Source organism: Chelonia mydas, chromosome 15 (genome assembly GCF_015237465.2).
Source record: "Chelonia mydas isolate rCheMyd1 chromosome 15, rCheMyd1.pri.v2, whole genome shotgun sequence".
In the NCBI taxonomy this organism is placed as follows: Eukaryota; Metazoa; Chordata; order Testudines; family Cheloniidae; genus Chelonia; species Chelonia mydas.
The window spans coordinates 22,671,116-22,693,816 of NC_057856.1; the positions used below are offsets into that span (position 1 = coordinate 22,671,116).

Sequence of the window (22,701 nt, forward strand, 5' to 3'; positions counted from 1 at the left end):
CCCAGTACCGCTGATAAAAACAGAGCATCCAAATTCCCAAGCCAGAGCACACACAGACACTTGTACATTTTTACGGTTAATCTCCTTAGAATAGCCTCTCTTTTTTGCTGTTATGATTTTTTTTTCCCTGTTTGCAGAGTGCTGTAAATTTACAAGCATGTAGAAGAAAAGGTCCATGCTCTAAGGACTTCACAATCTACTCCCCGTATACAATACACCCAGCGATAGCTCACACGAAGGCTTTTATATAGAAAGATCAACACAAACCCTCCGCCAGTGTCAGTCGGGGTAGCTGTGTGGGAGTCAACCCTGCTATGCCGATTTACACCAGCCCCAGAAAGCAAGTGGAAGAGCAATCAGATGCGGGTTAATGCTACACTCTGGCTTTTCTGGGGATAGCTCATGCTGTTACAGGCCGACTACCTATGTAAAGAGATACAGCAGCTACTCTGCTTATCTCCCTTGCCCACAATGTTATCTCAACAGCTATAGGAACCAAGAATTTTCCTTACTAACAGTCAGCATTAGGTGTGACTCATTTCTCTTTTTGTGACTGTCTCCCTTCCCTATGCAGGAGTGCATGGACTGACAGGTGAGTCTATCTTTCATTCAATTATTTCTTCTGCTCCTCTCACCAAGTCTTGCATTCTGGGAACAACTTTCAATCAGAGGAGCTCAAAGAGTTTTGGGAACATGAATGAACTAAGCCTCACAACCCCCATTTTACAGACAAGGGAAATCGAGGCACAGGGCTACTAAGTGACTTGCCCAAGGTCACCTGACTGATCAGTGGCAGAGCTGTGAATAGCACCTTGATCTGCTGTCAGTGATGCTCTTTAACAATGTTACCATGTGCTCGGTAAGTTTAAAAAGGGGCTTGCTTCTCTGTACACTTGAGCAGCGTTTCTACCACGTTAATGTATTACCCTGCATAATACACTTCACTCCATGCCACATTAGTCATTTCTTTGACTGTATTGCCATTCTAGGGTTGATAAATTTACAAATACAGTAACAGGATTCTGAATTAAGATACAATTTAAGAGCATAGTTTCATTTCCAGTGACTTGTGGCAATGAGGTCATTTAGACCAATTTACTTTACTTTTGCCAAAGATGATTTGTGGCTATTCCCCCCTCCCGCCCACCACCATCCAGCAACGATCACACACTGTTTCCCTCAGTGCTGGGTGTTTGAAAAACTCAGCGAATAAAATACAAAAAAAGCAAGAAATAAACAAATACACCATGCCCGGGGACAACATGCAGTGTGTGTTTCTTTAGGATGATTTTGAATGTGAATGCATGTCATCGGATGTAGGGTTTGCTTTGGCAGGAACCCATGTACAGCATCTACCTCACCAGGCAAATGGCCACAGAGAAGGTTAAAGCAGACTGTAGGCAACCTTAACATACGCCCTGGCCATTTTCCAGGTTTCTTTTTTTTTTAAAAAGACATAGGCAGCCCATAGAGGCCTGGGCCAAACTTTCCTCTCAGATACATCCACATACCACTACTCAAATCAATGGATTTACACCCAGGAAACAGAGTCGAACCTGGCCTCACCTGCCATTCAGTAAACGCAAGAGAGATAAATCTTAGCAGCTGACAGACTGGGCCACATAGTTTATGCCCCAGGAGATAGTGTCACATTATTTTTCACCAGTGAATATCACCTGTCACTTCATATTCTGGTGTTCTATGAAGGACTAAGACAAGGCCCTGCTCCCTTCCACAGAGCTACTCTCCTGTAGCTACCCCATGCTTTCACCTGACACCCGAACAAAAATAACTGTATGGAGCAGTTCCTTCAGCCCCACCTGCCTCCATTCTCCACTGAGTAGAAGAATGGCTTGGACGTCTGTTTCGCCTCCCACCTGGATTTGATGTCCTACAGGCTGGAGAAAGAACCCAGGCTAGTGTTGCTCCCTGGCTCCCAAGGTGCTGCCCCTTGCGGATATTGGCCTGCCTCAACTCTCCCTCCACCTCACTGAGTCTGGGCCCACGCCAGACAGGAGGGCTAACCAAGAGCTCTCTGGGCTGCCCCTCCGTTCCAGAGCAATTTAACTCTGCATTCCACAGGATGCTGCAGGACCTGAAACAGCACAAGGACTTTCCCTGCTCTGCTCTCGTCCACTGGTTCATCCTTTGAGCAGTCCAGCTCTAATGGTTCAGGCCACCCTGCCTCTGCCTTGTGCCACAGAGCCAGTGGGCTCACCTGGGTCCCTCAGTTCCATCCATGGAGCCACTTCCTGCTCACATGCCAGAACTCTCAGGCACCTGGGCCAAGCAAATGTACAGCTTATAAATTCTGACGATGGGTGTGATGCTGGCAGACCAGGGGCCAACTCTTGCCAAGGCTTTGGGCCTCAGCTGAGCACTGAAATTCATTTCTGGGAACCAATCCAGCTCACCTGTGTGTTAGCATGGTTAAGATGGATATTGGACATGTATGATTATTCACCTTACTAAAAAAAACAAAAAAAACCCAACCAGTATAACTAGTGCTGTGCAAATCACTGAGTTTTCAGTTCAGTGGCCAAAAGATTTGTTTTTAAATTCCCACCACCAATCAAAACAATTTGGGAAATTCGACTCAAATTTGCCAAACGTTTCGGTCAACCTGCATTTGCATTCTTCTGTGGGGAGGAAAAGATTTATCTGAAAAAAATCACCAGCTCTAAGTACGACCTGTTCCGAAAATCATCATCAACAACCAGTCTTGTCTATTACAGCGGGTGGAACAGGCAACCTCTGATGTCTGCTCTTTCCATATCTTGCTATTATACCACTGGGCACATAAACAGCATCCACGCGCAGACAATCTGAATCCTTCCTGAGCTAAGAAGTATATCCTCAGATTTCAATGAGGGTGTCTCTCTCTAACTCACTTTTCAGGGAGATAAAAGGCAGCGACACACATATTTCAAAGGGATATCCCTGCCCACGCAAAAATAACACACCACATTTGCCTCCTTTGGATTTCTTCTTTCATCACAGCTATGCTTGTTATAAGGAACACATCTTGTCTTCACTGCTTGTGAATATTGATTTTAAATAAAAAAGCAGCAGAGACAGAAAAAGCTTCTTCTAACTCAGAGGTTCCACTCAGTAAACAGGTAGCCTGCAGATTATCTCACCAACTAAACCAAAGCTACAAATATCAGAATGCTTCCGGGATTCCTAAAATTCCCCTGTTTTAATAAGAGCCTTTTATCTTCCAAGCGACACTTCCTTCCCTACAGGCTATTCTTGTCAGCAGTTGTCAACTATGTATTCATCTAATTCATATGAGCCTTCGACATAAACAATTTCATGTGCAGAAAACTATGAGAAACTCTGGCTGCTTGAAGCTTTAAAAGAACAATTGTTGCTTATCACTATTGAAATTTCTCTTGAATGTAAAGCCTGGTAACAGGAAAGGAGATCCATCCAATATTTTGGTGACTAATTAGTTTTGAGGGTGAAAAAGACCGACAAAGATTGTCATCTGGTTGGTAGGAAAATTGCTAACGTATCAAATAGGAAGGAAACACATTGACTTTTGTTCTGATCCACTATGGCAATGCTCATGTTCCTATGTACTGCCTTTGCCATTCCTTTCCCAAATAATGAACTTAATGTCCCTTAAAATCAATAGCAACTTCAAACATATTAAAATAAGACCAAACAAACAGGTAAGTGTGCAGCCCAAAAAACTGCTGCTTAAATAAGTAAAAGGATGGAGCCATTCCCTTGAAGTTCTCATGACAAAACCATTGTGTGGGAAGGCAAAGCTGTGTCATGTCATTTGCAGCAAAGGCAAGTAAATGAAGTTTACTGCACCAGGTGTTTTGCTACATTTAAACATTGTGCCTGGAGGGAGAGGGGCGGGAAGGGAAGGGAGCAAGGAAAGGCGGATGGTGGGGGGGAGGCTGATTCTGCTTAGTCTGTAGAAGAGAAGAATGAGGGGGGATTTGATAGCTGCTTTCAACTACCTGAAAGGAGGGTCCAAAGAGAATGGATCTAAACTCTTCTCAGTGGTAGCAGATGACAGAACAAGGAGTAATGGTCTCAAGTTGCAGTCGGGAAGTTTAGGTTGGATATTAGGAAAAACTTTTTCACTAGGAGGGTAGTAAAGCACTGGAACGGGTTACCTAGGGAGGTGGTGAATTCTCCTTCCTTAGAGATTTTTAAGGTCAGGCTTGACAAAGCCCTGGCTGGGATGATTTAGTTGGGGATTGGTCCTGCTTTGAGCAGGGGGTTGGACTAAATGACCTCCTGAGGTCCATTCCAACCCTGGTATTCTATGGGCTTGCCTACATGGCGATTTAGTGAGTGGCAAGACAGCAATCTAATATGCTCTAGAGTCATACTCTATGCCCCAACTGGCCATGTGGACCTTGCTACTACGCATTAAAAGTTCAGGAGTATATTTTGATGATGCTTGTTTCAGTTACCGTGATGCATCACTGTCCATCATGCCACAGCAATGGCCAGAGTAGGCAGCACCCCCATTGTGAATTGGGCACTCATTGTAGAACCCTGGTGTGTTTTAGGGGTGTGGAATCCTAGCGAGGATCTCTTCAATGTCCTCTCTGTCTGGGGGGAGAGGGGAGATAGATGAGAAGTGGGTTGCAATTAGGGGGCAGTTGTAAATATGAGTCCACCCCACCAACTAGCTTAGGTTACTCCCCCTTTACATCAGCATTTGCTACTGACAGAGAAACAGAGGCAAAACCAACCTACCGTACCTCAGTACGAACTGTTCCACAGTGGAATTGTTAGCCAGAGTCACAAAGACATTCACAACTTCTCCTTGCTTGACCGGCTTCGATGGCAGCCAGATGACAACATTACTGTCCAGCCTCAGCTCTGTCAGCTGAGAACTCTCTGGGGCTCGATAGAGGCTCACAGAGCCAATCCTCTGCAAGTGGGACATGGTCTCATCCGTACCATCCTTCCCTGGCCGGATGGCATTCCCCTTCCTCACATCCTCAGTGGTGCACTCCCCGGTCTCATCCCCCGGCTGGATGGTGTAGTAAAGTTCCACAGGGCTCCCTTCTGACTGATCCGTCATTTTCTTGCGGCCGGCCACCACCGTGGGGGGGTTAAACCAGCTCGGCAGGAGTTCCAGCTCTGCCACACACAATCCCAGATCCCCCTTCAGCCTGCAGCTGCCTCGGACTTCCCTCGTCTCGCGGAAGGCAAACACCCGCAGGCAAGGCAGCCTCTCCGTGGTACTGTAGTCATCCCAGTCCCTGCCCACAATGTAGAAAAGGATCTGGACTTTGGGCTTGCTCAGGTAAATTTTGTTGCTCATGATGCAGGCTTTAAGTCTCCAGTTAAAAGTAAATTTGCTGGTGGATCCAAAAAAGTTTGAGGTTAACAGTAGGTCATGGGGCACCGCTTGTTCAACGGAAAAAGGTCCATAGCTGGCATTTAATACAGGCGGCCTCTTGGCTTTATATGGGAAAAAGGACTCCACCCGAGACTGCAAACTGGAGTTTCTCATGAAATCCTGATTGGCTTCTTTAAGGAAAAAGGAAGTCTCAGCACTGAAGATCCGATAGCTCACAGGTAGATAGGTTGGTAATGAAGAAAATCTCTGTATATTGTCCAAGACCCCTCGACAATCTGTCACTATTAATAATAATAATAATAAAAAAAGTTAGTAACCTGGAACTTCATGGACTAGGCCAAAAGCAATGTATAGGTTCAAAATAAAAAGTTTCTCTTGACTCCAATGGAGCCATCTGCCACATTATTGTTTAGTTAGTTATGATGGAAAAATGATTACAGTTAAACACTGGATTCTTCTGTTGGTCACATGCATGGCAGAAAATGTAGGCATTAATCCTGCCCTGTATTTATACATTTCATTATATATACACAATATATACACACACGCAGCGCTCTTCAGCATGATACATTTGTCTAGATTTAATTTAATGCTGTACATCCACTAATTAATCCTCATAACATTCTTCATTACCTCCACTTTACAGACGGGGAAACGGAAGCAGTACAATTCAGTGACTTTTGCCCAGGGCCACCGATGAAGTCTTTTTTTTTTTTTTTAATCCTGGCTGCAACACAAACACCCACAAGTTCCTGAACTACACTGCTTCCCAAACTGATTGCAATGTTTGTCACCAACGTGCCTTGTAAGGTTGCCATCCATCCTGTTTTCTGGGACAACCCCAGTTTCCTCGAGGTGATCCCATATCCCAGACCCACTGCTTCTCCCCAACCATTTTCAGGGTTCACCATTTGGCAGCACCGCACTGCAAAAATGCTTTTGACGGAATGTGAGGAAGATGCAGCAAAATATCAAGTTGAAATAGGATACACTGACATCACAGAAGAGGAGTGTGCTTCATTTGGAGAAACACATATTGAGAAAAAAGAAAAGGAGTATTTGTGGCACCTTAGAGACTAAAATTTATTTGAGCATAAGCTTTCGTGAGCTACAGCTCACTTCATCAGAATGCATCCGATGAAGTGAGCTGTAGCTTACGAAAGCTTTTGCTCAAATAAATTTGTTAGTCTCTAAGGTGCCACAAGTACTCCTTTTCTTTTTGCGAATACAGACTAACACGGCTGTTACTCTGAAACCTGTCAATAAACTACTACATCTTTGCACAAGCATTGAAGGCGACAAGAAAAAAAAAAAAAAAAACCAAAAAAACCCACAAACAGTTCATTCATAAATTGGTAGAGAGAGTCCTTTTCTTTCCCATCTATTCTACCTTCTTATAAACTTTCTTTCTGCCTTTTTAGTCTCTGTTTAATCACAGCATGCCCAAGGCATTCAGTACATTGGTAAGTTCCACTCACCCATAGCTCTTGAAATCCTGCTAATCACTTTCACTGTAGGAACACTGGCTAGCAGATCAAAGTTAGTTTCTGTTCTACAGCCAAAGAGAGACTGCTCTACAGATTGCTTTTCAAAAGAAATGACAAACATTTCTCCCGCCTCCCTTCCGCGCTCCAGAAACCTTGTTTCTGGGTCACTAATTCTAGAAGCATGAACAACAAGGAGTCCTTGTGGCACCACAGAGGCTAACAAATTTATCTGGGCATAAGTTTTCGTGGGCTAGCATGGTTTGCACCTCTATAGTTTAAGGTTGTGCTGGTATCTCCTATTTTCAGGGCTACAGATGCACCATGCTAAAGACACCCTTGTGTGTGTAATATATGTATAGCTATAAAATCTCAAATCTCTAATGCATATGCACCCTGGTGTGTGAGATCTAGTACACACAAGAGTGTCATGTCTATAACATCAGTAAGAAAAACAGGTGCCAAGGTTTTGGCAGGCAGGGCCTCAGCTGAGCAAATTTTTTTTTTTAATCAAAATTTGATTTGACTGTTTTAATTGTCAATTAGATGTCTGTTGAGGCAAACAGGTGATTTTTTTCTCACCAACAACCCTACCTACTCACTCTACTAAGACGGACCAAAACTGCAAAAGGAATAAGACAGCTGATGGAAAGATGTACATATTTGATAACTTAAAGACATTTCCCTCCCAGGCACATTGGGAGAGTCAAGGTGATTCAGTGGGGTGAGCACCGAGTTGGGAATCCAGAGACCAGAGTTCTAATCCCAGATGAGACAGCGATCAGCTGTGTGAGGGATAACTCAGTGGTTTGAGCATTGAACTCACAACCCTGTGTTTAGCAGGCTAGTCTTTGAGGGGGCCATTTAGGGATCTGGGGCAAAAATTGGGGATTGGTCCTGCTTTGAGCAGTGGCTTGGACTAGATGACCTCCTGAGGTCCCTTCCAACCCTGATATTCTATGAGTTTGGGCAATTTGCTTCCCCCCTTCACCTCCAATCTATCTTGGCTGCTTAGACAGTAAGCTCTTTGGGGCAAGGAGTATCTTTCGCTATGTGTTTGTACAGTGCCTAGTACAAGAGGGAACCAAATCTGGTTGAAGTACCTTTGCAATACAAATAATGAACTGGTGTCAAAATGGGTGGGTGCAGTTTTCAAACTTGATTGCTGAGCTCGGATGCCCAGGAGCTGGGCACTCTGCTGTGATCAACCCTTTGGTTTAGGAGAGATGGGGGGCTGCTGACAGCGTGTTTTCTAAGGGGGCCTCTTGCCTTTGGAATTCACGCCCTTGCTCCAAACTATTCCAAATTTATTCGGCCTTCAGGACATGCTGCAAACCCTGGAGCTTTGAGACATACAAGAGTGGGAAAGGGGCTGATGTCCCTGGGGAAGGTGCAATATTCATAACTCGAATCTACACTATTGTTGCTGTGGGGATTGAGAGGTGTTGCTGCACTTTATTTCTTGGAACTGCGCACAGTACCTGCTATCAAATCAAAAAGTTAGGTGTTTACACTATAGCCACAGAGGGCCAAATCCTCATCTGGTGTAAAGAGAATCTTAGGACTGGAAGGGCCCTCGAGAGAACATCTAGACCAGTCCCCTGCACTGATGGCAGGACTCTATTATCAAGATCATCCCTGACAGGGGTTTGTCCAACCTGCTCTTAAAAATTTCCAATGACGGAGATTCCACAACCTGCCTAGGCAATTTGTTCTAGTGCTTAACTACCTTTACAATTAAGGAATTTTTCCTAAGATCCAACCTAAACTGCCCTTGTTGCAATTTAAGCCCATTGCTTCTTGTCCTATCCTCAGAGGTTAATGAAAAATTTTCCTCCCTCTTCCTTGTAATAACTTTTTATGTACTTGAAGACTATTATCATGTCCCCTCGCAGTCTTCTCTTCTCCAGATTAAACAAACCCATTTTCCCCCCCCAATCTTCCCTCATAGTTCAGGTTTTCTAGACCTTTAATCATTTTTGTTGCTCTTCTCTGGACTTTCTGCAATTTTCCACATCTTTCCTGAAATGTGGCACCCAGAACTGGGCACAGTACTCCAGCTGAGGCCTAATCAGCACGGAGTAGAGGTGAAGAATTACTTCTCGTTTCTTGCTTACAACAGTCCTGCTAATACAGCCCAGAACAGCGTTTGCTTTCTTTGCAATAGTGTTACACTGTTGATTCATATTTAGCTTGTGATTCGCTCTGACCCCCAGATCCCTTTCCACAATACTCCTTCCTAGGCAGTCATTTCCCATTTTGTGTGTGTGCAACTGGATTGTTCCTTCCTAAGTGGAATACTTTGCATTTCTCCTTATTGAATTTCATCTTATTTACTTCGGACCATTTCTCCAGTTTGTCCAGATCATTTTGAATTTTAATCCTATCCTCCAAAGCACTTGCAACCCCTCCCAGCCTGGTATCATCTGCAAACTTTATAAGCAAAAAGAAAAGGAGTACTTGTGGCACCTTAGAGACTAAGCTAAGCTCACAAAAGCTCATGCTCAAATAAATTGGTTAGTCTCTAAGGTGCAACAAGTACTCTTTCTTTTTGCAAATACAGACTAACACGGCTGCTACTCTGAAACTTTATAAGTGTATGTGTATAAGTCTATGCCATAATCTAAATCACGATGAAGATATTGAACAGAACTGATCCCTGTAGAACCCCACTCGATACGCCCTTCTAGCTTGACCGTGAACCACTGATAATGGTTTTCCAACCAGTTATGCACCCACCTTATAGTAGCTCCATCTCGGTTGCATTTCCCTAGTTTGTGTATGAGAAGGTCATGTGAGATAGTAGCAGAAGCCTTACTAAAGTCAAGATATACCACATCTACCGCTTCCCTCCATTCACAAGGCTTGTTACCCTATCAAAGAAAGCTATCAGGTTGGTTTGACATGATTTGTTCTTGGCAATTCCATGCTCTTATCACCATATGATCTTCTAGGTGTTTGTAGAGCTGCATCAGCTTCAAGGGCATTACAGCATTTACATCAGTTGAGGATTGGGCCCTAAAATCTTTACACCAGAGCCTCTGAATGGCCAACAGTCACTCCTAAGGACTTTGACATCTACTCAAAGTTCTCTGGTATAAGCCCTGATTCTGTAAAGAGATTCTTCCTTGTAGATTCTTACCCCCTTGTGGCGTTCCATCTAAGTCAAGACATATGAGAGAATCAGACATACAATCAGGACACCAGATATGGCCAGGAGTTGGCTGAAATGTGCAGAACCTCCCCCTCTCCCCACCAAATACTTATGGAAGTTCCAACTAGGAAGTGAAACCTGTAACCAAGGTCCATGCCTGGAGCATTCTTCCAAGCAGTAGGCTCACTGTCCTTTTAGCATGCCTGTCTGCTAGTACTTTAATTATCTAGTAAAACCTAATTAAATGTTTTCAAGTAATACATAATCAATATCAGTCATTTCAGCAAATGACTCCTGCTGACAAGTAGACAACTTCATTACAGTTCTACTGAGTGAGCTTAATGTAAGTGCATTGGCACCTGCAACCCCTGCAGGAGTGAATAATTTTGGAGAAGAAGAAGTTGCCCGGGACTTATGGGGGGGAGGTGTGCGCGGGGGGGGGGCACATAGCACAGACAGACAAGGTGGGTGAGGTAATATCTTTTATTGGACCAATTTCTGCTAGTGAGAAAGAAACTTTCAAGTTACACAGAGCTCTTCCTCTCTGTTGGTCTCAAACTTGGTCTCAAGTTGCAGTGGGGGAGGTGTAGGTTGAAAATTAGGAAAAACTATTTCACTAGGAGGGTGGTGAAGCACTGGAATGGGTTACCTACGGAGGTGCTGGAATCTCCATCCTTAGAGGTTTTTAAGGTCAGGCTTGACAAAGCCCTGGCTGGGGTGGTTTAGTTGGGCTTGGTCCTGCTTTGAGTAGATGGTTGGACTAGATGACCTCCTGAGGTCTCTTCCAACCCTGATCTTCTATGATTCTATGCTCCAGGGGCACAAAATGGGCAGAATCTCTATGGCCTTGCTCACACTCCCTTCACTCCAAATTAGTCACATGACTGAGGTGAGCAGGGTTTAGCCTGGTATCTAGTAACCACAGCTCCCCATTTAAGAATCTCAGTCCCCAACAGCATAAAAAAAAAATATAGCGTTAAAGTAAACAGCAAAGCTATCTGAACAGACTGGCGCACCGAAAAAAAAGAAAAGAAAATCTTTGCTTTTATATTGTAGTCTAATGGTTTCCACCTTCTGTTCTGCCTTACGTAATGGAGTACTATAATTTTGTGCTGATAGCTGGACTGCCTTTTTATTTTAATACAAATTTCAAGCCTCTACTACCTGATAAAAATCGGTTATAAAACATTCTCTTCACTTTGAATCCTAACCATGTGAAGTTGCACATATAGACCATTATTTCAGAGGTTTTTTTCCTACTCTTCCATCTCTCCCCAATAACTTTCATGCCCTCTAACTCGCCTCTAGTATAACTAATTATCAACAGACTACATGTACTTTTTAGAGTGGCTGCTGATTAGACTCACAGTCTCCTGTTCCTAAACTGATCAGAGAATCTATTCAACAAACTGGCTAGTTTTTCTGAATTTTATATTCTAATGCATGATTTAAAATGAAGCATCCATTAAGCCCATGCTTTATTCTGCTTGAAAGAGTGATCACATTTTCATTTATTTGTTAGAAGATTAGCATGAATACCCTAAAAGGAAAATTATCTTTTAGAGAATAATTAGGAATCAAGTTCATAATGACGGTTGGATGTGGCGGTCAGACATCAGGGATGAATTTCTCAATATTAAACCTACACTTGCTCAACCGTTAAGAGAAAAAGAGTTCTCACAAAGAGCTATGGAATAGAGGTCTGTCTTGAGAATTCAATAAGGCCTAGATACACAGTTTTCTGTACCCATATGCTATGTTGGTGGCGGTGAGGGAAGTGATTTACAGCCCCTAATGTGGGCACAGTTACATCAGTATAAAGACAGGTTTCAGAGTAGCAGCCGTGTTAGTCTGTATACGCAAAAAGAAAAGGAGTACTTGGGGCACCTTAGAGACCAACAAATTTATTTGAGCATAAGCTTTCGAAGTGAGCTGTAGCTCACGAAAGCTTATGCTCAAATAAATTGGTTAGTCTCTAAGGTGCCACAAGTACTCTTTTTCTTTTATCAGTATAAAGGTGCTCTATTTCCATATAGAAATAAACTATACTGGTATAAGTGCATTATACCTGTATAAATGCACCCATATTAGGGAAGTTGCATCACTTTCACAAGTATAGGTAAAGCAGTACACTTTTTGTGTATACAAGGTCTAAATTTTGGATATCTCATCTGAGAAATTCCTCGAGAAAGAGGCTAAACCACCATGTCATTGGGATCAAATAAGCTGAGCTCACATTTCGAACAGGGAAGAAAGTCTGGAAGTTGGAGTAAGGGAGGAAACAGGTAAGGATCAATCCTGCATCTTTAGTTAGAGTGTGGATTCTCAAGCTGGGACTTGCAAACAGGTGTCAACTCTTTGCGTGAGCCCTTTGCCCTCCCATATTACTAACTAGAAAGGGGCTACAGCTAGGCAGAGGGGGGCCCCCAGTATGGAAACAGGGATCCCAAAATGGAAAATGTTGGGAACTACTGAGCTAAACAATTAGACAAAAGCAAAAGTTAAAGCTTGCAAACCACTGCTCCCTTGTGTCTTTTTGTAACAGCCTCGTAACTTCTTCAATCCTGTGTCAGACATTTTCCTCTTGTACCATACACTACTGTAGGGTTTCATCTGACCACAAACATGAATGCTTGATGCACGTTATCAGCTCCAGTGTGACACCCAAGCTTAAATTCCTATATTCTACCAAGGTAGATTGCTGAAACTGGATCTCAAACCATGAACTCTGATCGAGGTTCTTCTCTCTTGGATATCAAGGTGAGAGGAGTCAAACATGGAACTGAGCCCCAGGCACTAGCTTCAGCGGAGCTGTCATAAAACTCCGATATTTTAAAACCATCCTGCACAGAGGTAATTTTGAAATAACTTTCCCTTGGACAGGAAGTTACGGATTTCGATGCTAGGTGCGAGGGGATCGGCCAACCGCCAAGCACGCTTGCTGGCTGATGTTTAAAGTGCCACTGAGTCTTCAAGGAAACCATCTGCCTCTTCCCTCAGCCAGAGGGCCCGAGCCGAGGAGGCCAATGAGAAGCAGAAGGAATCCACCCTTGCCAAGGACTTCTCCTGAACCCTGTATGGCCCAGCCAATAGCAGATTTCATAATAATCCTCCTAGGGAGCAAATCACCTGGAATGGGGAGGAAAAAGAGAGAAACGGCCATCCTCTCTCTGCTTTCACACCAATCTGCAAGCTGGGCTGGGGCACTGAAAATAGCAGCCTATGCCTCCCTCATAGACGGTGCAGAGCACACCACTCTGTATTGGCCAAGACAACCCATGAGTCTTGTGGCAATAACTCCCCTGACTCTCCGTACTGCCCCTGCCTCCCAGCTTGGCCCCCCCAAAGAACAGTCCACCCGTGGCACTCGGCACTGTCCCCACCTGCTTCCACTACCCCCCACACACACACACTGACCTCTCCCGTGGTGCGCCACACTGCCCCTGCACCACTCCCTCTTACCTGGTGCTCTGCACTGTCGTCCCCTGCCCCCCATGGTACCCCATACTGCCCAGTGCCCTGTCCCCCACCCCCAGACCTCCATCCCACTTCTCGCACTGCAAATCACACAGTCTAGACCTGGAAAGACACATTAAGGGGAAAAAAGCTGAGAAGATATTTTTAAATCCACAACGCTGGTCTCTTCCCCTCTAAAAGTCACTGGCTGCATTTCCTTGCTCCTTTCCCACTATTCTGCCACAGAAGGCAGCATATTTAATGGCTGTGAAGGTACGGAACTCTCAGAAATCCTTCCTTTTACAACTAGAACTCAGCAAATACGGCAAAAAGTGCCTGTAAATATTCACACAGATTTCATAATGACCATAATTGTTTTCCCATCCCTTTTGTGTTCACTTTCTGGAAACGTTAGGCAGGAGGTCAGACTTGGTGATCTAATGGTCTCTCTGGCCATAAAAAAAAAAAAACACTACGAAAATTCAAGGAAAGGGAACTGGAAAAGTTGCACGAGAGGCCATTTGTACAAGCCAGATTTTCAGTTCACCCATTTATATGCACCAGAAGTGTTTTCACATCCAGCCAGGGAACAGAAAACTCAACCAACATGACTTATTTGACCAGTCACATCCTTGTGGCAAAAGGTTTGCAACTAGTTCCTACAGTTAAAAAGAAAGGTGAAAACAAATCTGTCAGATCATTCGTATACTGAATACATTTGGGGAAAACTGCAATCCGTTTACACACATCGTGTAGGCAGAAAAGGAGGATCATTTTGTCACATAAATGATTGATCGCAAATTGCTTGCTCAGCTCTATTAAGAATCCTGATTTCAGGAAACTGGGAACCAAAGTCCTGTGATGAGGATATATTAGTAGTGGTTCCCTATCTGGTATCAAAATCTCATATGCTACATTCATGCATGTGACTGCAGCTATCCTTGGCAACTAATAGGACCTTTTATTTTAAAGCAGAGATATAGCCTGTACCTTACTTAATCCTGTTTGCCTGGAGTCACTGATGCTACAACAAGGGATGGCAGGAGACGGCACATCTAGATATTTTCAACACATTTCATATTTTATTAAAATAGTCTGAAAATTAATTAACTTTCTTTGTTCAATATGTAGCATTTCACTTGTTTTGAAATGAAAATTGCAAGGACATTGATGACTGGGTTGTGTAATTTCACCAGACTTCCCCCCACAAAATTCCTGCATCCTTTGGGGAAATTATCTTGTGTGACTTATTAAAGCCAAACTCCACATTGAACATCAGCAGATGTTCATGGGCCGCTCCTGAACAACTGTACAAAGAGAAAGTACTTTTTCCTCTTCTCTTCTTTTCCAGCAGAAGAAAAAGAGAGCAATCACAGAATGGCGAGCAGATGTGTCTAGGGACGTGAAAGAAGGTAGATCAGAAGTTTCTGTTTGCCCTCTCTCAACACAAGAGCAAGGACTTTCAATGAAATTAAACTGAAAATCAAACTGAAAATGAAAATCAAAACTGAAAGGGAATTCACGCAACGTGCAATTAAATAGTGGAACTCGTTGCCACCGGAAGTCATTGCGGCCAAGAATTTAACAAGATTTTTAAAAAGGGATTGAACATTTATATTGATACTAAGAATATCCAGAGTAGTTGTAAATAATGACAACAACATTTTTGGAAGGGATATTAAATCTCATTTTGAGGGTTAAGCCAAGCTCTAGCTATGGGAGATCCGGATGAGACCTAATGTCGGGGGACAGATTATCCCACATCTGCTCTTGTGGGGTTCATACACCCTCTTTTGAAGCGTCTGATACCAATCGTTGTCAGAGGATAATGAACTAAATGGACCTTGGGTCTGATACAGTAGGACTATTCCAGAGGCTAGTGGTACTGATTCCTGTGCGCTAAATCAGGACCACTGGCTTTATTTATTTTTAATATATTTATGGTTATTAGATTACTTAAAATTTTTCCCTAGTGCAAAAGAGGGTCTTTTGTGCCTAATCCAGAAATAAAGTCAAATACTTATAGAATTAGAAAAGTGAACACCATAAATTGATTTTGTGTCATTTCATGACAGACCACACACTGCAATTTCTGTTTGGTTATATGGTTATATCGGCCTGTCCTTTTGACTATGGAAATTAGCAGTGCCCTTTCATTTGCAAACCTGCCTTCTCCAGCTCATTCTTGCAACTGATGCATATGTCAACCAAAGACTGCATCTGACATTCAGGGGTGAAATCTATAAACTGTTTTTCAGATTGGTTGATGACCTTAAAAGTGTATGCACAAGCGTGTATGTGCAAAGGTCAAGGAAAGTTACAAAAAATTGCTCCCATTCTCAATGCTGACATTATGGCATGTCTGCTTTGGTAAGGCCATCAGACATACACTACCTACCTCATTGTTTAAAGTCAAAGATTGTATCTGATATTGGAATTTCAGTTAACAAAGGGCTTTGTTACCGGATGAGCTTTGGAAAAGCTAAGTTCCAGATCAGGCATCGTTCACACAACTTCCTTCCCCCTGCTACTAGATGTAAAATGTCTTAAGAGCGATTTACAATAGGTAAATGTCATATGAAGTCATTTGGTTCCAGTGAGGTCTGCCTTGTTGTGGTATACTTCATGGCTCCTGGGGAAACCCAAAGCAAGTAACACGTAAACAGATTTGGTCTGATGCTTACAATGAGGGAGAGGGAGTTGGCACACCTCAGTTCTATTCTTGATTCTGACAATGACTCACTGTGACCACAAGCAACTTCTCTGCAACTCAGTTTACCTGCCTAGAAAATAAGAATAAAAGCAGCTAGTCAATGAAGCCTCACTGGTAATGTTTGTAAATAACTTTGAGCCAGATTTTTTTAAAGTATTTAAAAGAGGAAGATGAGTGCCCGGGGGATTTTCAAAAGCAGATAGGACCCTAACTCCCATTGAAACAAATGGGTGTTATGCTTCTAGCTTTATCTTCAGGCACGTAAAAACCTTTAAAAATCTGCCCCTTTGAGATCATCAGCTGAAAAATTTCATATAAGAAGGTGAAGCACTGTTATTTTTAAAAGCCTGCAAAAATGGACCAGTGTGGGTCAGAAATTGACACGAAAGAAGGATCTGGGATCAAGATTTCATAAAGTAATTAGTGATATGGGATGCCTCAAGCCCAGGGTGTCCCATCCGAGACATCTTGAAGGGGCCGGACTTTCAAAGGATGCCAGTTAGCCCGGTCTGAAAATCAGGCCGATCCAAAATAAAGACACACAAAATCACTAATCACATTTTAAAACCTTGGCCAAGGTTTCATGCTTTGATCTAATATACAAAAAGCTCACAGCTTGAATACATATTATGGTTATTAAGGTATTGTAAATGGAAACATACACATTACAATCATGGGAGCAAATAGCTCTGCCCTGGACAATATGCCAATTCTTCTAGCCACATCCTTCTCTCTACCTCTCTCTGTAAATAGCACTGTCCTTTCTTCAGCTGCTCTAGTCACTGCTCTGTTCAGACACTGAATTGTTTTATTCATAGTCCACGTTTAACATGAGACTGGAGCCTAGATCCTGAAGTGGGTAACTTTGCTGGGCACCCTCCACTGCCAGACTTCAGTGGGAGTTGAGGGTGCTAAGAACATGGCAGGAGGCACTCAGAACCTTACAGGCCTCAGCCCTAGAAGAACAGAAGACAAGAAACTATATCCAACTAATGAAATGCAATGTTTTTCCCTATTCACACACACACACACTTTTTCAAAGAGCTACATCTTCAGAAGCTAATTTGTAATAATCTCTCCAGAATCTTCTATAAAAAGACCAGAGACCCTCGCAATACTGAGCTAAGAAGAGCAGCAGCGGCAGATCATTAGTACAGTAGTTTCAGGACCCTAGAGCTTAGGACTGATGAGCTACTTTTAGGTCCTTAACGTTCCAGGATTGCTACACTGATGCTATGGATTTTTGTTTATCCACTTGGGTGTTTTTTTATGCTTTAGCTGTCTACATGTCAGCCCACCTTAAGTGTAAGCAGCAGAGCAAACCCCTTTCCAAGGTAACAGCTCCATCTCCTTGTCAGCACTTTCCCCAGGCCCATCATCAGAATGAAAAGTTTACAGAGATACCACATATCAGTTCTGTTGGTTATGTGATTTGGATTAGTGACAGTTTTAAACAACTGCATTCAATAATCCTTTCGGCTTCCCATTGCTTTGTCTATGGTCTCATAGGAGACATTCTGAATATCAGATCAAAAAAAGTTTGATGAGCAGAAAAGCAACTCTGCCACCCCTCCCAATATCTGTCATGCATCACACATTTAACTATACCTTAATTTAGGCCCAAACTCTGTAAACACCACACCTTGTAGTAAATGCTTCCAGGATTAGACCCTAAGGGTATGTCTACACTGCAATAAAATAATAAAAGAATAAATAAATAAAAACAAACAATAAACCTACGGCATCAAGACTCAGAGCCTAGGTCAACCGACTCAAGCTCGCGGGGCTTGGGCTGCGGGGCTAAAAATTGCAGTGTAGACATTTGGGCTCTGGGACCCTGGTCCCTTGTGGGCCCGGGATCTACACTGCAATTTTTAGCCCCAGCCCTGCGAGCCGGAGCCAGCTGACCCAAGCCAGCCACAGCCAAGCCATGGGTCTTTCATTGCCGTGTAGAAGTACCCTTAGACTATAAACTCTTAGGAGCAGGAACCAAAGGCTTGTTTCTCTGCTGCCTTACTTATGCATCATTTACACTCATGCAATGCTAAGTTGGTGTAAATCATGCCATTCTGATTTGGTAGAATCTACCACTCTGATTGAGCGCAAAGGATTCTTAGTGCAACAGAGAATCGGGCTCTATTTCTTTTACTGCTCTATGAACACTGAGGGCCAAATCCTTGGCTGGTGTCAATGAGCACAACTCCACAGATTTAAATGGAGTTCCATCCATTTGCACTAGGAGCAAACCTGAGCCGACAACTATTTAGGGTGTAGTATCGATAAAAATCTATATTTCGGAGATCTGATTCCAAATTCAAAGCTGCAATTCCATCAGTCTCATGATAGTAAGAGTATTGGAAATGCAATATTAACCAGTTCAAAACATGAACTCTTGAATAGACAGGAATAATAAGGGAATAAAAATATTATCATACATACAAGTGTTTTTCCCCAGAATGGACTGCAAACTGCTTTACAAAGTGAAATACAAACTGTGTCTCCACTTCCCCCACTGCTGAAGTGCAGCCACTTAAGGTGGCACGTGGCAATTATTTAACAACCTACCACAATATACAGCAGTTCAGGACAAGAGTGAAAGAATAATTTTATTCAGTACAGCAGGGGAGGGCTTTTTGGGCTACAAATAGGAATTTGGCCAGGACACTAGGGACCTGGCCCCCTACTCATGGAAATATACAACAGGATCTTTTGAAGACGTAAGTGCTCAGTATCTTGATTTTACATCTCCTGAAAGATGGCCGCCCCACCTGCACAATGCCCCCTAGTACTGTACTGGAGCACTGGTTCACAAATGCCTTAGATGGGAGAGTGCCACCCACTGTATCACAACATGACTTGCTGCAGCACTCTGGTATACTTTGGAGGCCTTCCCTGCAATATTGTCTGAGCCTGCTTGGCTTGTAAGGGCTGGCAGGACAGCAGAACAAGTAGGTATGGCTGTTGGCCAAATACAGAGCACAGTGAGGAAGTCTGAAATAAGCCTGACAAACATAGAGGCCATTTGGAGTTAACAGTGGAGGCAGAAGAACCTTAGATCAGGGTGGTGGGTGACCCTATTCCTCCCTGGAATCACATCAGCCCATGAAAAAATTTTTTTATATATTATATATAAAAAAATACACACACACACACACAGAGGAAATTTTGGGTCTGAGCCAGCAGCTTCATAAGTTGTCACAACTGTTCTTGTAGCTGTGTTAGTCCCAAGATATTAGAGAGACAAGATGGGTGAGGTATTATCTTTTATTAGACCAGCTTCTGAGCATGGAAGGTACAAGCTTTTGACCCTACATACAGGCCCAGACTTGAAAGAGAGTTCTGTGTAAACTTGAGAGCTTGTCTCTTTCACCAGTAGAGGTTGGTCCAATAACAGATATTACCTCACCCACCTTGTCTCTCTAGCTTCTAAGTGTCTGTTTGGGTTTCCTTACCACATTGGGGGGTGGGGGAGAGGATTCACTCAGTGAGATTTAGGGACTGATGGTCAGCTGTTAAATCAATATAGGTTCCTTGAAGTTATCAGAGTAATGCTGATCTCCACCAGCTGAGGACCAGATATTCATATGGAAATTTCACTGGACAGGAAAGAAAGAAATTGTTCTCCCTCTTCTCCCATTCGCCTCCTGCTCAGAGCCCTTTGGAACCTGAGGTGCTGAACACACAGCATTTTAGTATCTACACATAACCGAGGCCTCTTAAATCCCAATTCCATGGATAGGTCCCCGTTTCTCACCTCTGACCCAAATACAATGGGATTTAGGAGGCGGTCAAGACAAACATGAAGTTCGGGGTGGCCTTGCTTTGAGGGGAAATGGCCTCAGCAACACAGGTAACCCGCAAATAACTCTTCATCATTGGGCAAGAGGCGGGATTTCCACACCAAATTGGTGGCAGGAGAGCCTCATAAACAGACATCTGGAAATCAGTGTGGAAAAGCACCTTTCTCAGGGTTAATTAACAGTGAAGGTTAAAGCACTGGGGCTGGTCCACCACAGCACAGCTGAGAGCCGTCCCCAAGCTGATGTCATCCAAAGGGTGACCTCGTTGACGTGACCACACTTAGAACAGCTTTACCCACAGCTGCTAAACAATCATCTTATTTTAACTGAAAAGACCCCATCAGTGGGTGAATCACTTTTAAAATCTGCCCTGGTGCCAGGGAGAGACCAGTAAGAATTAGAAATGAGCACAAAACTGCAAAACTACTCAGCAGGCATTCCTAAAACACTCATCTCAGCAGCAGAGACCGGTACCTCGGGCATCTGAGCCGGCAACAGTCAGATCTCACTGTGTGAGGGGCTACTGCTAATCACGGGATTTCCAGGAACAGCCCATCTCTGCTGTGGAAACATTGCCCAGAAGTGATACTCCTGAGCAGGTCATCGGACCTGGTGCCGTACTGCCAAATTTGTGACTTCACCGTAGACAGGTATGTGCCCTCCAAGCTCAGACATCCAACATGAAATGTTGTGGTTATTGGCAGAACACTGGGGGCTGGGAGGGCATGATAGGAAAGATGCGGAGCTGTCCTGCATGCCTCCAAAAAGCCTGAAGCCACCGACTCTCTTGGGTGGGTGTAAAACAGAAGCTCATACTTTTATATTTCAGGGGGGAAAGTTTCTCACCCTTTTCCTTGTAGGAATAGTCTTGGAAATGTCAGACCGATTGCTAATGCTGAAAGGAATAAGCTACTGAACTCCATTTCTGCAACAGGAGCCTTAAGTATGTGTGTGCGTTGGAGGGTGGGGAACAAGATATAAAGGTGCACGTGCGCGCGTGCACAATTTTGATGTAAAAAGAGTCTGATACGTGAGCTGCATCCCCAAGAATCATCTCAGTGCTCCTCTAGCATTTTTAAGCCCCCTTTGACAAAGGGGTGTGACAATGATGGACAGGTGTCTCTTACGCTGGGTGTTGGGAGTGACACAACGTTGGGCTGCTCCAAAAATGCTAGTGCCGACTCTGAAAAAGGTCAAGTGCCACAAACCAGAAAAAAAGAAGAAAAAGAAAGAAACCCACCAGCAGGCCCCTATGCAAAGTAGTGAAACTTAGCACTGCTATAAAATTAATCAATTGTTATATTGAGAAAGGACAATAACTTCCCCAACTTCCTCCCCCTTATGCCCCAGCAACAGGTCTTCTCCCAAATTCAGCCAGCTGTGGACGCAGGAACTTAGCAGCCTGTGCCGCAGATGTGTTTTTCCAACAGGTGCAGCCCTTAAAGGTAGAATGAATTTTTCCCTTTCTTGGGAAGTGTTTCTGGATCCTCGGGGAAATTAATGAGCACACACCGAATATGTTTACATAATATCACCCCAGGATTTATCCTATGCAATGTCAGAAGTACTTTTAATCTCTCTGAGGGCCAGTAAAGCACGGGGGGCATGTCAACACAACCTACTCTCCATGCCGGCAGCATTTGGATCACTACTGTATTGATGGCTTTAATGCACCGGGTGAGCATACTGGCTCAGGTGACAAAGGAACCTGAAAAAGAGGAAGGGGTTATGGATGAGTAAGACCCATTGAACTGATTGGAAGTGTGGAAGGGCTCCATTGCCAGTGGGATGCCTGCAAGTATAAGGCACGCTCAGAGTCCTTGGGACTCTAAAACCCCAGCTCTGAAATCAGCGTTCCTCTCCCACAGTTAGCCCCTATGCCTGTGTGCACAGTCAACTTGGCTTGTAAAATTTTGCTGTGCTGTAATAGGATACCTATATTCTCTGATAGTGATTGTCAGCCTACAGAAAAATCCTAAAACAAACAAAAAAAAACCCCAAAAAACCCTAACACCTTTGTCTCCCGGCAAATAGGTAAACAAACTTCTTCAGGTCTCAGAGTAACAGCCGTGTTAGTCTATATTCGCAAAAAGAAAAGGAGTACTTGTGGCACCTTAGAGACTAACCAATTTATTTGAACATAAGCTTTCGTGAGCTACAGCTCACTTCATCGGATGCATCCGATGAAGTGAGCTGTAGCTCACGAAAGCTTATGCTCAGATAAATTGGTTAGTGTCTAAGGTGCCACAAGTACTCCTTTTCTTTTACCTTCAGGTCTGTGAAGACTGGTGAATTTCCCTGCAGGAGGTTAACTACCCTGCCTTTAGATAGAGAAAACTCCAGCTCACAAAAGACAATTCCCTTTTGTCTCTGCTCTGTCCCCAAAGCAGAGAGAAAAAAAAAAAACTTTAACTGCTTTCAGCTTAAAACCTGCTTTCCAGCAGCCCAAAGGGAAAAAAAATATTTCCTTTTCAAATCTGTGCTTCTGGTTCAAAAAAACCTCAAATTGATCTCAAAATGATTTCAAGTTAATCCCACCGCTCTGCCACCATGTCAAGGTTCCTTCCCCACTCTGAACTCTAGGGTACAGATGTGGGGACCTGCATGAAAACCTCCTAAGCTTACTTTTACCAGCTTAGGTTAAAACTTCCCCAAGGTACAAAGTATTTTATCTTTTGCCCTTGGACTTTATCGCTGCCACCACCAAACGTCTAACAGGTATATAACTGGGAAAGAGCCTGTTGGGAAACGTC

At 43.5% G+C, this 22,701-nt stretch overlaps 1 protein-coding gene across 4 annotated transcripts in view; it reads right to left on the minus strand.

Moving 5' to 3' along the window:
• The window catches only part of LOC102944465 (transmembrane protein 132C), a 294,416-nt gene that overhangs the window by 202,842 nt on the left and 68,873 nt on the right, over positions 1-22,701 (minus strand). For 2 of the 4 annotated variants that reach the window (XM_043529469.1, XM_037878769.2), the window contains exon 2: positions 4,734-5,622. The exons of 1 other annotated variant lie outside the window; for it this stretch is intronic. In XM_043529469.1, coding sequence (XP_043385404.1) covers positions 4,734-5,622 — 889 coding nt within the window. Of the gene's footprint in view, positions 1-4,733; positions 5,623-15,508; positions 15,519-22,519; positions 22,526-22,701 lie in introns of those variants that run through there. One more of the 4 variants, XM_043529470.1, reaches the window with a different exon arrangement.